We start from the raw sequence: 16,799 nt of genomic DNA on the forward strand, positions 1-16,799 counted from the left end.
ACCTCTGACATCCTAGTTCATCTAGTCAGGAGGACACAGTTTTCTCCCTCTCAAGGGCATTTGGCTTAGAAAACTCTGAAGGTAGTTTGCAGAGGGAAACACCAGCTCAGTGCAGCAAGCACTGATGCTACATGACAAAACTCATGCTTTTTGACTCAGTTGTGATCTCATACGTCATTCCCCAATGGCTATACGATCTGCCAAATATTCAAAAGCCTGTCCTCCCAAAGAGATAACAAGATAGCTTAGATATTAGTGTTTGGGAATTCCTTGACAATACACTCTGAATCACTTAGGTGGGAGGTGGGCCTCATTTTGCATTGCTGTTCTACCCCGTATCTACTCATTTACCACAGATAGTTATGATGCATCTTCCTCAAAACAGGTTCTGTGCTAGATCCCAGGCAATCAGGATTGAACAAGGCAGAAGAGTGAACAAAGATATGGTCTTGCCCTCATGGATCTTAAGATTTATTGAACTCACATTAATTTTTATCTCTACAGCTGCAGCAACTGCAAATGCCAGGCTTGCTAGGATCATACCAACAGCCATTTTCCTAAGCGATCTGCAGAGGAAAGGGAGAGACAATTATATGGAAACTTTAGACTGTAAAGGCTAAAATTGAAACCCTCTAAAGACCTTTCCTGATTTGATCCCAGCTACTTCTCCCCTTCACACAGCTTTCTTCCTCTACTCATCATACTGAACAGTTCTCTGTTAATTCACCACATTTTCCCACCTCAACTTCTGTTTTTGATGGTCTTTCTATTCATTATATCATCATACCAAAAAATAATAGTAATGCAGCCAGATTTATTGGACATTTACCATATGCCATGCACTATACATTATTATCCCATTTTCTTCTCCTCCATAAGTCTTTCTTGACTCTGGCAGCAAGAAGGACTCTCTTCTTTCTCTATAATTCCCTGGCACTTTGCTTCCCTTCTTGCTGCACTTAACATATTTCACAGTGGGTAATAATTATACTTGCATGTGTTCTACCTCCCTTACTAAACAGTGAACTCTTTCAGCACTTGTTTGTGCTGTTATATTTGCATGGCATTGGTGCTGAGCTCAGTAATATCTGCTCAGCTAATGAGTAAAATGACAAAAGGCCATTGAATATCGTAATATGGCCATCAAAAAGAAATTGCTATTAAATCAGGAATAGAGGAGACTTGAAACCCTTCTCTGTCAAATTTACAAAGAATAACACTTCTTTTTCTTTAAGTTTTTATTTATATTCCAGTTAATTAACATAGTGTAATATTAGTTTCAGGTGTACAATATGGTGAGTCAACAGTTCCATACAACACCTGGTGCTTCTATTTAGAATGGGAGAAAAACAGTAATTAGGGACAACCTATTTCTGCTCTTACCAGGTCCCCACTTTGTTGCATATGGACAATAAAAGATTTAAAGGGATTAACTGTCATCATAGGATTTAGACTTTGAAGAGGCAACATTCAGGAACAAAGCAGCAAGTTGATTTAGGAGCCTATTCTCACATACTTTTGACTTTCCGTGAAACTTAGATCTACCCCTTCAACATCACACAGTTAAGTCTGCAGGAATGGCGTGGACTCTCTATAATGAGAATTAGTTAGATCTAATTCCCATCCTCCAGTACCAATAGGCATTTAGTTTATCTTGGATACATAGAAGCAGAAAAATGATGCACCAAAACAAATAATACAAAGTAGAAAGTGCTGACATTGAATCTTTATCAAGCTGAGCAAATATTAAGTCAGTCTGAGCAACAAAGGCATAGTGAGCACTTACGAGAAGTTAATTCCACATTTGGAAACCAGACGATAAATGACAAGATCAAACAATGGGATGAAGATAAGAACCAGAAGGGGATTTAGTACCTGTAATACCATGGTAAAAAGGATTAGTTACAAAGTGTTCTTCTATCTTGAGTGTAAGCATGTGCTCTCATGTACTTGTGTGCACTCTAACAGTCAAACATACTTTCATCATACTAAGTACAGAATGATTCCACATCTCTCAGTCCCTTTACACCCAGGACTCTAATTTCCCCTGCACAGCACCTCAGCTTCTAAATATCCTACAGAATCAGTTTCATTCTGAACCCATTTTTCTATCAGTTAGGAGTTCTTCCCCCTCATTTTCACTTATCTTCTCCTGTTCCACAGCCAAAGGGAAAATGTCATGGAGAAAAGGAGAGAAGGAAGAATTGGGGATTAAACAAGGGTTAAAAAAAGAACTGGGAGTCACCAATAAACTGAGATTCTGACTTCATTACTCACACAACAAAGCCTTACACTTTCTTGGACAATATTTCCAAGATACTACCTTAACATGGAAAAAAAATCCAATGCTTATACTTTTCCTGTGAGCTCAAAATTCACCCTCCTTGGAGTTGGGCAGGAGCTGCTTATTTAAAAGTGGGTGTGAGGGCGCCTGGGTGGCTCAGATGGTTAAGCGTCTGCCTTCGGCTCAGGTCATGATCCCAGGGTCCTGGGATCGAGTCCCGCATTGGGCTCCCTGCTCCTTGGGAGCCTGCTTCTCCCTCTGCCTCTCTCTCTCTCTCATGAATAAATAAATAAAATCTTAAAAAAAAAAAAATAAAAGTGGGTGTGAAAGAGAAGTGTGGGGCTCAAGGAGAATATTTTCATCCCTATCTTTAACCCTCCTCAGCATACAAGGAAACAAATGTCCAATTATGGTTGGTAATCCTAATATTTCAGATAGAAGTATAGATGAGGAAAGCCATAAATCCCCATGAGTATAGAGAAATCTCCTACCTGCATCTGGTCAGGCTGAAGCACAAAAAAACCCTGAAACATTATAACAAATTACATTTATACAGTGGCTAAAGACAAGCTTAGATCAAAAATACTGCTAATTTCTGTGATGAGTGTGGAGCCTGCTTGAGATTCTCTCTCCTTCTCCCTCTGCCCCTCCCCACCGCTTGTGCTCTCGCTCTTTAAAAAAAAAAAAAAATTGCTAATTAGAAGGTGAGACACAAAAGATAAAATCCACAAGGTCTTTGGTTCAGGGCCACATTGTGCTTTTAAGGGTATTTGGGGAAACAGACTGGGAATGGCTTCAGGCTATGTTTGCTGAAGGCAGGTAGGCCTAAGGGAGAATATTTTTTTTCTTGCAAGAGAATAGGGTCAGTGTGTTTTTGTTAATTTCAGTCACTGCAGTCGTAGGTGGTAATGTGTAGCACAAGACATCGTGGTTAGGGTGAAGACTTCCACTAACACATAGTGTTTCCAGAGTTGTTCTCCAGAGGGTCAACAAGAGAACAACCATAGTAAATCCTAGGCAACAAGAGAAAGGGGAAAAGTAAACTTATATTTGACAGCCTCCAAATGGGCTGGTTAATGAAATCCTGGCATCATTCCACCCTGCCTTCTTCACCACTGAGATAGTAGAAAAACAATACAATAATCTAAGTAGAACAACTGAGAGCAGAGATGAAACTTTGCATTTGCCAAAGAATGGAGATTAGAAAAACAGAAAATAATGTTTGCAACTTTCCCGTTCCTTATCCATGCACAAAATATTGCACTTCATAAAATCTTTAAAAAAAAAGGGGGGGGGCGCCTGGGTGGCTCAGTTGGTTAAGTGACTGCCTTCGGCTCAGGTCATGATCCTGGAGTCCCAGGATCGAGTACCGCATCGGGCTCCCTGCTCAGCAGGGAGTCTGCTTCTCCCTCTGACCCTCCCCCCTCTCATGTGCTTGCTCTCTCTCATTCTGTCTCTCTCAAATAAATAAATAAAATCTTTAAAAAAAAAATATTGCACTTCGAGGTCCTCCACATGCTCCCTGCCTGGAGACGGAGCTACATGTGTGGTAGCTAGCAGCAGTCCATCCCGAGCCCTGTGCCCCAGAAAGGCTGAGGGGAGCAAACAATCTCTATCCCACGTCTGGATCACTTCATTTACTATCTTCTCAATACTTCCCTGTACACACTGAAACCTTTCCATCCTGATATTTCTGATTTCTAAAGATAAGATTCTGTTTTTTATTTCTAGAGTAGCTTTTTAAAATTTTGCCTACTCAGTACCTTCATGTTGAAGACACCTTTCTTCTGATCTTAAGTCAGTTTTCAGGCAAAAAACACAAATCGTTTTTCCTTAAAAAAGGAAATTTATTTATTATGAATAAAAGAATAGATTTCTCTGGAAAATCTTTTCTCACCAAATTCCCATTCATCCTGGTGGCTTGCAACGTCCATCGTGAGCCCTAGGGCAGACAGACGTGGTTATGAGAAATCTCTTTCCTGTGAGAGGAAAGGGGTTGGAAGAAGGGGTAGCCTTCAAAATAACTGTTCTTACCTGCTGATCCAAAAGAGCCCAGAACATGGGCAATGGGATATAAAGGAACAGTACCCTGGTCAGTGCCTTCACGTCCATAATGAGCTGCTTCTGCAAGAAAGGGGAAGAAGGAACAGGCTGAGTTGCTAAACTTGGTTTTCTTGCTTAGAGCAGAAATGTGCCAGAACAGTAAGAGAAGAGTCAAATGCAGCAAGAGGGAATCAGTTTGGACTTAGGAAAATTTCCATGGAGGTATAAGATATTTCTGCAGTTCCAACTTACAGGGTATTTCTCAGCTGCCCAATCCAGCCAGTGTTGTCGCTTTGGAATGTCCCCAGAGCGGTTGTTGAAACGGTTGGAAATAGCAAACTAGGGCAGAGCATAGATATCAGAGGAGAGACAAAAAGAAACCATTCTAATTCATTATCCCTTCCCTCAGACACACATACTTTGACTTACTCCAACCCTTTGATTTCATCAGACACTGAATTTCAGAATATTTCAGATATAATTTTGTCTATCCCTACATCCTGTTGGCAACATATATAACATATACACATTTCAGAAGATTTCTGCCAATTTAAAAAAATGGTTACATTATTATTATTATTATTATTATTTTACTTAATGGTTGAGTAGAGGCACAGAGGAAGATGGATTAATCTCAGTTTGCCAAAAGGTACAGAAGTAGAACAGGAGTCATTGGGAAAAATGAATACCCATGTTTGAAGGCCTTTAAGCTCAGCATAGCATCTCTTTCCCATTGATTGAAAAAGGCAGGTAAATAATTCAGACTTACCCAGATACATTTGGCAACTTGAGTCACTATGTTTCCTTCAGGAGGTGGTTTTCTGTATATTTTGCTTCCCATTGCAAACACAACTGCAGGTGATACAAAAACAAGGTTCTTAGCTTCTCCTTCAGCACATTCAGTATGTCAGCGCTAAGGACAGGCTGCTGAAGTGTAGGAGTGACTGGCAAATCTTTTAAAGGGAGGGGACTGATTTAAGCTTCCTGACTTTTGGAATTACACAAATTATGGGAGCCAAGAGAAGAATAAAATGGTCAGTTGTTAGGGAAGTAATCCGTTGAGACTTTCCTCTATCACAGAAATGGAACTCTCTTCTTTCCCCACCTTTACATCTGATATTTTACCAACTTTTCATTGAGACTTTCTTCAATGTAGTTCCCATCTGCCTTTCTTTTGCTTTACTATTACTATAATTCGTGTTTAGGACCTCATGACCTCTGCCCTGGATTATTAAAATGTCTAGCAACTAGTTTCTCAATCCCTGTTATCTTCCTTCTCTTATCTGATGCCAAATTAAAACCTTCTTTCCAGGACCTACCTAAAAAGCCCAAACTCCTGGCATGAAAGGCCTTCCCAAATTCATATTATCCTGATGATTATTATTATCATTAACCATCTTTGAAGGTTTATTATTATATGTAAAGTGTTAAGCATTTTATATACATTAACTGATTTCACCTGAAAAAATAGGTACTACTCTCTGCGTTTTATTGAGGACATTGAAGATAAAAGAAATTAAGCAATTTGTGCAGATTACACAGCTAGAAAATGCCAGAAATTGCATTTTTGACCTGAGGCCTGTCTGACTCAAAAATCTATGCTCTTAACCACCATAAAGCATCTCATTCACTCATTCTTGCATTAAACACTGTGCTAAACACTACCGGGACTAATGATAAAAAAGATGTGGCCCTGTGGAGCTCACCTCAATCTACTGCTTCCCACTTTATGTTTCATTATTTTCCATTAGGTATTCTACATTCTAACCACTATTCATCATTCCTACAAAAAATTCTATTCTGTACCATTATTGTACTTGAGTTCATTCTCTTTTCCTTACCTCATATTCTTTAACCACATCTCCACAGCTAATTATAAGTGAATTTTATTTTCTAATTTTTCTATTTTCCAAATTACCAGCGTTAGATGATATTATTTTTAGAATTATGAAATAATAAATATTATTGTTTTCAAGTTTATTAACTAAAATCAGCAGGAAGACTATCTTGGTACAATCCCGGATGTACTTCCCTCCTTAATGGATTTCCCAACTCCAGCAAGCTGTCCCTCTAGTAGGTCTTCTACCAAAGATGTCTTTGTCAGTGACCAGTAGGACTTTTCAGTACCTTTACACACCAGAATGCCTGAATCTCCTTACTTTTCCTTACCTTAACTTTCTAAATTCTCTAGTCCTCTCATACTCACTTTACCGCTATTTCTTTATTCATCTTCTCAGTTTCTCCAAAGCTTCTCCAAATAGCACCCTTTACCTACCACAGCCTTCTTATTGTTGACAGAAAAAAATAGTTAAGAGAAAGGGTGCTAATCCTGGGAGACAAGTGGGCAGATAAAAAAGGTATCTAGACAAGAGGAAGATTTTGGAGGGGAAATAGATTGCTCCTGAAATTAAGAATGATCTGGAAATCTCAATAGTGGAGGGGACAGTGCAAGTGATAAAAGGAGGGCCAGGTGATAAACTGGATAAGATCACACTTAAATGTCAAAGGCCACTTAACTAAAGAAGAGGAGTGGGAATCTTAAGTTTCCCCACTAGTTCTTCCTTGCTGTAGAGGATATTGCCCCCTACTTCACAAAGAAAACAGAAGCCCTCGAGTGGAAATTGTCTCAACTTCCTGCCACCAAATCTATTAACTCCTGTATCCACACCTATCCTCTCCTCCCTCCAGTTAGTTGAAGGTAATGTTCCTCCTCTGTACAAAGGTAATTCTGCCATGTGCATTTTCATACTGATTATACTGTCTTTTTCTTGCACCATCAACCTCTTTCTCTACTGGAGTCTTCCTAATAATATTCAAGCATGCCTACCATCCTCTCTTGACTCCATGTCACATTCAGCTATACACATCATTTTCCCTTTCTTACCTCTTATTCACTTCCTACTCTATTCTAATCAGTCTTGAATCTTCACCAATCTACCATAACTGACATTTACCACATCAGTGACTTTCTTGTTGCTCTATTCAATGGACATTTTTCTCCCTGATCTCACTTTCCTACTCAGTAACATTTGTTACTCTGAACAATTCCCTTAGAACTCCTACCAATTTGGCCATTCCTTCTTAGTCTCATTTGTGGGCTTCTCTTCGCCTATCTTTTCTTTTTAGTAGGCTCCATGTCCAGGGTGGAACCCAACATGGGGCTTGAACTTATGACCCTGAGATCAAAACCTGAGCTAAGATCAAGAGTCGGATGCTTAACTGACTGAGCCACCCAGGTCCCCCCCTCTTTACCTATCTTTTTAATGCTGGTATTCCTCAGGGTTCTATTCTAGCCCTCTTTTTTACTCTTAATTATCTCTTAGTTAATTCATCTATTTTCATGGCTTAATTGCTATCCATACACTAATAGCTCCAGATCTTTATCTACAGCCCAAACATTTCTTCTGAGCTCGAAACCTGTATTTCCAGATAAATGTTCGATAACTCCAATTAGATGTTTCAAGGACATCTAATATGTAACATGTCCCAAACTAAATTCATTAGGATGATGATCCCACTATCTACCTAGTTGCTCAAGTCAGAACCCTACCTTCAATGTTGACTTATTTTCTCCATCACTTCACATATCCAATCACATATCAAGTTTTGTCAATTCTACCAGGGCTGAGACTAGTCTGAGCTGAGTGAGGCATTCACCCTGAGCACAAAAATTTTAAAGAATGCCAAAAATTCAGTAATCAAGATAAATAATATCCTTGCCTCACCCTTAATCCATTCTTTCTCTACGTTATAGTCAGAGACACCAATGAAAAATAAAAATCTAACAATCACTCCTATTCAGAATCCTTTTGTAGCTCCCTACTCCAGATAAAATTCTAATTCCTTAATGACTTAAAAGGTCCTTCATTCCGTGATTTCTGTCAGTTTCTCCTCTTTATCTTTCTCCTTTATACCTGGGGCAATCTGAATTGCCTTAAGGCCTTCAGATATGTCACTATTATGTCTCACTTTCTTATCTTATAGATATCCTGTCTTCTTGGATTAATTGCTGCTAATCCTTTAGGTCTCACCTTAGATACCACTTCTTTAGGCAAACCTTTTCTGATCTTCGTGTTTTAGTCAGACATCCTCTCTGTGTGCTCCCATAGCTTTCTCTGTACTTCCCCAGTTGTGGCACTGATCATACTATATTACAAATTCTTTTTTACTGTGTCTGTTGCCTTTTTCCTGCTGGACTATGTAAGTTTTTGAAAGCATAAACTCTGTGGCTCTCTAATTCACCAGTGTGACCCCAATAGCTAGCACAGGATTTGACACATGAAAGTTCATTAAATAAATGTGTGTTGAATCAATGAATGAAAAATATAGATGAAATTAAATTAAATTATTGTGAAAGGCCAGAGAATTGTTATTTATTGGTACACAGAAAACTGAAGCTGCTGACTAATAATGGCAACTAACACTTATTTAACATTTCATAGTTTATAAAACATTTCACTTACAGCACCTCTTTTGATCTTCATAATTACTACAATATGTTAATATTATTGTGCCATGATCCAGAGGAGACACGGCACTAATAAGTAGAAAACCAGGACAATATTTGGGAAAATGTTTGGCTTCAATGGAAGAAGGAAGCAGGGAATGTATTATCACAGCTTTCCTGGAATAACACATAAACTAACTTGGAATTGGAATTAGAATCTGACTGTTACTATTAACCCCCTCCTGATAGAAAATAATCAGGACTGGACTTTGAGTCTCTGGGCTCTTTCTTCCTCTATTGAGCTCTTTATGTGTTTGGACTGGATATCTTCCAGGGGGGTGGAACCCAAAGGTTCAGAGTGAGAACAGGTTTCCAGGTCAATGATTAGGAACAATTACGTCCAAGTTTCCCCTTAGACTGTGTAAACTAAACAATGCACACAACCTCTTTCCTCTTCCTTTACTGGGTTGTCAGTGGTAAACAGAATGCACTTGATCTAAGCTACATTGGTTTCCACCTACTTATCCAACTCCCCTTATTCTCTTTGATTAAGAGAAAACTCCTCGGGAGCACTGAAGAGCAGGGCAGAAACAGCTAAACCTAGAAGCTACTTTAAAAGAATTAAGGGACACCTGGGTGGCTTAGTCAGTTAAGTGTCGGCCTTTGGCTTGGGTCATGATCCTAGGGTCCTGGGATAGAGTCCTGCATCAGGCTCCTTGCTCAGCAGGGAGCCTGCTTCTCCCTCTGCCTGCTGCTCTCCCTGCTTGTGCTCTTTCTCTCTCTCTCTGACAGATAAATAAATTTTTAAAAATCTTTAAAAAAAAGAATTAAAAATGTTTTCCAATTACCAGATAAATAACTCTCAGATGAAATAAGCTAGTTTGAGAGAAAGGATTAATTATCTTCTTTGCTTCCTTACATATTTTAGTGTAGAGCAGTGGATCTCAGCCTTGACAACACATTAGAATCACCTAAGTATTTAAAAAATTATAGATACCTCGGCCCCATCCTGCAGAGATACTGACTTAATTGCTCCCATATGGGGCAGAGGGATCAGTCTTTTTAAAAGCTCTCTAGGAAAGTTCTTAGTTGTGTAACCTTGGGTATGTTTTCTTTTCTCTTTTTTTTTCTTTTCGCTTTTCTTTTCTCTTCTCTTCTCTTCCTTCCTTCCTTCCTTCCTTCCTTCCTTCCTTCCTTCCTTCCTTCCTTCCTTCCTTCCTTCCTTCCGTTTCTGACTTCATTCAGTTAATTTATCTCCACTGTCTAGAGAAAATTCCTACAATAACACTTACCTAATAGGGTTAGTGTGAGGATTGAATTAAATGGCTTAGATGATGTTTCTCATCAGCAGGCATCAGTGGTTATTAATTTCCCCTGTCCCAGTGCACTCACCAAGAGCTATCACCATAAGTAATCCTGGAACTCCAAAAGCCAATGCATAGCAGTCTTCCCCAAAACACTGCACATCTCCTAAAAAAAAAAAAAAAAAAGTAACCCTGAATCTTGAGTCTTTGATGTTTGAGGCTCTATTCTGCAAGCTCAGGTTTATAAGGTCATAGACAGCCATCCTCTTTCCTCCTATCACCTAATCCATAATCCTTCTTTAGGGTCAGACAAATCAAGATTTTAAAAAATTATCTGATTTTTAAACCCTTGTAAAAGGAGAGGATGGACATCAGGAAGCCTTGAAAAGATTTTTGACTGGCCAGAGGAAAACCTTATACAAGTCCCCTCAGAAAAGATCCTAACCTCTCAGCATGGGTGTGATAAATGTAGAAATCAGGCTCCCTGCATTGATGGAGAGGTAGAAGACAGAGAAGTATCTAGTCCGTTCCTCTGCCTGAAAACAAAACAAAAAACCAAACCAGGACAAATCATCAGTGCAATGGGCCTCCCAGCTCCAAATCCACCCTATGTTCAGACTAGGCTGGAGGTACGTACACAGAAACAGATTCAGATATTGCCGCCATGCTATCTGAAAATCAGGTTAGATATTTTAACACATAACCCAAACATTTACCCATCTTTCAAATCCCAATACCAGCATCTTTAACACTCTTATACCCCTCCTAGGCAAAAATGATCATCCTATACACTATGCCACTTGTGCCCTATACATGTCTATTCTAATATTAATTTCTTTGCATTAAATGTCTCTTTCTTTCAGGAGGCTGAGAGTTCCTTTAGAGCAGAAATCATATCTTACTCATTTCTGTAATCCCTACTACCTAGCATAGCACCTGACATATATTATAGACTCAACACATGTTTATTGACTGAATTAATTAAGTGAATGATTGAGTTAAATAATAGATATTGTGGAATGTGTGCTAGGAATAGCACTAGAACACAGGACAGTGGATTAAACTGTTGATTAAGCAAGGTAGTTCACCTAATGCTTACAGGAAGTCTACCAAAGAGTATAAAATGAAATCCGTGAGCTTAGAAGTTGTTGGTGGAAACTTGGAGGTGGGTTTGTCTTATTACTGAAATGTCTTTGTGGAGCAGTTACCAAATGAAGCGACTTCAAGATAAAGTTGCTGATGTTTTATTCATTATGTCTCATTCTGGCACCACAGGTCTTTTCCTGACACAATAGAATAATCTGTTCTTCCTTATTTACTATTCACAGTGTGTTTGCTTCCTCCTCTGGTCCCCTTTTCAACCTATTCCACTCACCTATTTGTACAGTTCATTGTGCATAGAATCCCAAAGGCTGCCAAAGGTCGGTATTTCTCCAAAGTCAGCAAGCAATTATGATCTATGGTACCCCAGACAGATAAAGAATATAAAATAATAATTCAGATGGTCTGAAGGGTAGGAGAAACACAAGAAGCAGGACACAGAGAAAGAACAGAGAGAGAAAAACCAGAAACATGAGAAATAGCTACAGATTAGGGAATAATACGTGAAGACAGGCAAAAAAGAAAACTGAGAGCAAAAGAGAGGAAACCAGAAATGTTGCCTACTTAAGAATAGACTCTGAATTCTTAATCTCAGGAAACAAACTGAGGGTTGCTGGAGTAGTGGGGGGTGGGAGCGATGGGGTGGCTGGGTGATAGACATTGGGGAGGGTATGTGCTATGGTGAGCGCTGTGAATTGTGTAAGACTGTTGAATCACAGACCTGTACCCCTGAAACAAATAATACTTTATATGTTTAAAAAAAAAAAAGAAGATAGCAGGAAGGGAAAAATTAAGGGGGGGAAATTGGAGGGGGAGACGAACCATGAGAGACTATGGACTCTGAGAAACAAACTGAGGGTTCTGGGGGGGCGGGGGGGGATTGGTTAGCCTGGTGATGGGTATTAAAGAGGGCACGTATTGAATGGAGCACTGGGTGTTATACACAAACAATGAATCATGGAACACTATATCAAAAACTAATGATGTAATGTATGGTGATAAACATAACATAATAAAAAAAAAAAGAATAGACTCTTTTCCTTGCCTATGTGTCACAGTCTCCTCATACAGGCCCATTTTTAGCTTATTCATACTGGGTCCCCTCTCCCCCATTAATAGTGGAAAGTATTTAGGAAAGAGGAATGATCATCCACACAAGTTCATCTATAAAATCTCATTCTGTTTTATTCTGAACAATCATTTTCCCTTTCACAGGATCTCAGCCAGAGATGCTTAAATCAGCTCTACACTGTTCATCATCTCCCATCCCTGAAGTACCTACCAAGTTTCTTCTGAAATACCTCAAGAAAGGGTAAACTCACTACTTCAAACTCTATTTGAAGTTTTTCCTTCCATTGAGCAAAAAACTTCTTATAGCTTTCACTCCTAGTTCTGGTTTAATTACTGACATCCTTCCAATATCTATTGACAGCTATAATATTTTCTTTAATTCTTATCTTATACAGGCTGAATTCTTCAATTCCTTCAACCTTTCTTCATAAGATGTGTCTTAGGCCATTCACCATGCTGGTCACTTTCTTCTGAACATCTTCCAATGTTTCCCTCTATTAATAACCAGTACCCAGCACTGAATAGAACTCCTGACCTGTGGATTACTTCAATCTTGGCAAACAGCTACCTGGCAGGCACATTTTTAATGCCTGCTCTACATTCTTGAAATCACAGAAATAACATGATTCTTACATGTTTTTCTTCAAACTGGTCTCCACCAAAAGCTGCCACGCAGGGCTTGATACCTCCTGTCCCCAAAGCTATTAGACTCAGGCCAACCAATGATAGGACTCTGAAATGGAGAGGCAAGGATACTAACCATATTGATATGAAACACAACTGCAGAAATTGGATATAGATATACAGGAGAGAAAAATGTGCACAAGGACAAAGACCCCCTTCACATTTCTTCACGTTTCCATCTTCCTTCACTCCTCAGAGAGACTCAGGGACACTTACAAACTTAATGACTTTCTGGCCTCTGCCAGAAAGTATACTTTGCTTGGGAAGGTTTTGTCCCTGATGGTCCATTTACCCTTTGTGTGCAATAGATACAAGCAGATACTGAAGGAACTCCAAAGTTAAATCACTGGTTCTCAATCTTGTCTTAATTTAAGGGATACACCAGTAGAAGGACCTTACAAACACCTATCCCACATACCCTAACTAACCACAGAACAAAATGGTAAAATTCATTGTAATTAAAAGAAGAATTGTCACTAATTTTTGATGGGACACTGAAAAGGAGGCATCTAATATTTATTAAAATTTAAAATTCTTAACTCATTGGATAAATACATGTGTAGCCACATTATAAACATGAATATAAATGATCTACTTCTTGAACAACTGTAATCCTCTCTACTTACCGAATCAACTATCAGAATGTATCAAATGCTTCTGGCACAATAAACATCAATAGCTTAAGTAAAGAGGAACAGAGTAACTGGAATATATGGAACTACACATAAATGGAAATAATCCAAGCTTTGAACAGGACTTCTACAATGTGTTATAAGGAAATATTATGCACATTTTTTAATCCTAGCGAAGTACAGATGCATGGGTAGGTGAATAGGTGAGGAAATATGGGGGACATGAGGTTTTAATAATTATCTTCAAGCATATGATGAGTTTTTATGAAAAAGATACTAGCTAGGCATTCTACAAGTCTCCAAGTACTTAATAAAAACAAATGAGGACAGATAAATTAGGAAAGAGTTCAACTGGTCATAAAATACTTTTTTTCCCAACCACTTTGGTAATAAAACAATAGGTTGAAAATAAAGGGACATCTCTGGTAAGAAAACAGAAAATCACCTGTAACGAATGTGTGAGACATTTACCTGTCTAATGGAAGAACAGTGGTTTAATTTATTCCATGATTTTACTCACGTGTGTACCATTTGTCCCCCTATTATTGGTAAGGCACCCAAGGACTTGACCACATGGCCAAGCACATACACCAAGGAGAGATAGATGATTGTCCTGTTGAGAGAGTTAAATCAGTCAGTCTATAAACAATTAAGAAATGGGCAGAAGACATGAGTAGATACTTTTCCAAAGAAGACATCCAGACACATGAAATGAGTGTCTGGTCAACATCACTCATCATCAGGGAAATACAAATCAAAACCACAATGAGATACTACCTCACACCTGTCGGAATGGCTAAAATTAACAACACAAGAAACAACAGGTGTTGGCAAGGATGTGGGAACCCTCTTACACTGTTGGTGGGAATGCAAATTGGTGTAGCCACTCAGGAGAACAGTATGGACATTCCTCAAAGACTTAAAAATAGAACTATCCTATGATTCAGAAATTGCACTACTAGGTATTTACCCAAAAGATACAAAAGTACAGATTCAAAGGGGTACATGCATCCCGATGTTTATAGCAGCACTATCAACAATAGCCAAATTATGGAGAGAGCCCAAATGTCCATCAACTGATGAATGGAAAAAGATGTGGTGTGTATATATAATGGACTATTACTCAGCCATCAAAAAGAATGAAATCTTGCCATTTGCAACGATGTGGATGGAGCTAGAGTGTATTACGCTAAGTGAAATAAGTCAGTCAAAGAAAGACAAATACCATATGATTTCACTCATGTGTGGAATTTAAGAAATAAAACAGATGAACATATGGGAGGGGGGAAAAGGAGAGAGGAAAACAAACCATAAGAGACTCTTAATGATAGAGAACAAACTGAGGGTTGATGAGGGAGGTGGGTGAGGGATGGGCTAGATGGGTGATGAGTATTGAAAAGAGCACTTTTTGTGATGAGCACTGGGTGTTGTATGTAAGTGATGAATCACTGAATTCTATTCCTGAAACCAATACTGCACTGTATGTTAACTAACTAAAATTTAAATAAAAATTAAAAAAAATAAACAGAATTGAGAGGCTTGAGTAATAGCCTCAGAGTTCATACTGTTCTCAGTACTAGGATAAATGGAGTAGGAGGAGGAAGGGGTGGAAGAGGAAAGACCTTCCTGAGAAATGTACATAGAAATAGTAACGGTGAATGAACTCTTTACCCTGTGGTGTTAGAGGTAAAGGACGTTCCCTTCAAGCTCCTTTCTCATATGTGACCTGTCCTTTCCCCTCACTCACCCCACACAGACACAGAGCATCCACAGGATGGATTTGTAGCAAGTGTTTTTTTTAAACTAGGAGAACCAGGACAACAGGATACTTTGACCTGTGATGTTTTTATCAAGGAATGTCTTTGGCTCTAGAAATCAAGAGGGGTCAAGAAAAAACTCCAGGTAAACAGGAAAAAGGGATGGCTAACACAAAGAACTTTCTCTAAACCCAACCACTGGGATATACAGAAAGATAAAGGGCTGTCAGTTTCAGCCTGGTCACTTGAACACTTGGGTTAATTGTAATCCTCACCACAGTTATCCCATGTTCAAGTTACCAAGGGTAAGAAAGGAGTCGGGAACTATGAATAGACTGCCCAGTGATAAAGATCATGCAGTTGGTTGGGATTTCTTGTATTATTTTTCCCAAGAAATCTGAAGGCAAATAGGAAGTAGAACAGTGAGGAATTCGAGGAAGAACATATGTAGAGATTTACACACTGAAATATGGCACACTACCACACATGCAATATATTCCTTATGTGCATTACTATACCAGCATTCTCTTTATATATAAGTAGAATGTTAGTACTAGAAGGAACCTTGGAAATTATATGGTTTACACCTGTGATTTTAAAGTGTTATATGCTGGAATATAAAGAATGAAATGAAGGTATCAGAGAGAGGCTGGAGATGCCAGCAATCTCAGGTTGTGGATTTTTCATCCTAAATGCCTAATCTCTCTAGGTTGGCTGTCCAGGGAAGGGACCTTAGGGGGTTTATAATGGCAAGTAGGATATAAGAGGTTGGGTGACTAATCCAGGGCATTAATTGCCCAAAGCAATTAACATCAGAGGGAGGGGGCAGGCTTTCCCAAAAGGCCTTGTAACATCTTCTAAAGAAAAGTTTTCTTTGTTGGAATAAAAAGAATAAATAGAATGGGAATAAAAAGGGATTGAAAAAAGGCCAGCTATCATGAACCCAAAAGAGATGATCTCTGCTAGATCATTAGAGAGAAAAAACAAAAGGAGTGTGAGCTGGAGTAATAGAGTCTGCGTAGGGAGATCAGAGCAATATCAGATTGTTGGACTAAATGGACGCGGAAAGTATAAATGGTTTAGAAAGAAAATAAGCAAACTTTTAGGTGAAAGGCTCAGGGAATTAGTCTAGGATATGAAAAATATAAGAGAGGAAGCTAATGGCAGGAAACTTTAACAGAAAGAGAAAGAAGTCAAGATAGATTTGGACACTCTGCATTTGAAAGGAGGCCACTGAAATCCTAACCATAGGAAACAGAACTTTTCTGGACAGACTTGACTGATCTTCCATCTGCAAATGAGTAAGGTGAAATCCAGAGACGTCAAAGAACATTCCTAAGTGACATTCTTGGAGTGCCTGGGTGGCCAGGTTGGCTGAATGTCTGACTCTTGATTTTGGCTCAGGTTGTGATTTCAGAGTTGTGGGATCGATCCCTGTGCTAGGTCCACGCTGAACATGGAGCCTGCTTAGGGATT

At 38.9% G+C, this 16,799-nt stretch overlaps 1 protein-coding gene across 2 annotated transcripts in view; it reads right to left on the minus strand.

The window, feature by feature from the left end:
* Positions 1–16,799, minus strand: part of SLC15A2 (solute carrier family 15 member 2) — a 33,257-nt gene that overhangs the window by 11,440 nt on the left and 5,018 nt on the right. The window contains exons 4-14 of one of the 2 annotated variants that reach the window (XM_035000049.1): positions 14,087–14,179; positions 12,884–12,983; positions 10,524–10,614; positions 10,167–10,244; positions 5,097–5,179; positions 4,580–4,666; positions 4,319–4,408; positions 4,182–4,226; positions 2,776–2,808; positions 1,787–1,875; positions 485–566 (exon numbers count right to left, since the gene is read on the minus strand). In XM_035000049.1, coding sequence (XP_034855940.1) covers positions 485–566; positions 1,787–1,875; positions 2,776–2,808; positions 4,182–4,226; positions 4,319–4,408; positions 4,580–4,666; positions 5,097–5,179; positions 10,167–10,244; positions 10,524–10,614; positions 12,884–12,983; positions 14,087–14,179 — 871 coding nt within the window. The remainder of the gene's footprint in view (positions 1–484; positions 567–1,786; positions 1,876–2,775; positions 2,809–4,181; positions 4,227–4,318; positions 4,409–4,579; positions 4,667–5,096; positions 5,180–10,166; positions 10,245–10,523; positions 10,615–12,883; positions 12,984–14,086; positions 14,180–16,799) is intronic. The other variant, XM_035000050.1, reaches the window with a different exon arrangement.

The sequence above is a fragment of the Mirounga leonina genome, unplaced genomic scaffold (assembly GCF_011800145.1).
Source record: "Mirounga leonina isolate KUSES-001 unplaced genomic scaffold, KU_Mleo_1.0 Mir_115, whole genome shotgun sequence".
NCBI classification, from domain to species: domain Eukaryota; kingdom Metazoa; phylum Chordata; class Mammalia; order Carnivora; family Phocidae; genus Mirounga; species Mirounga leonina.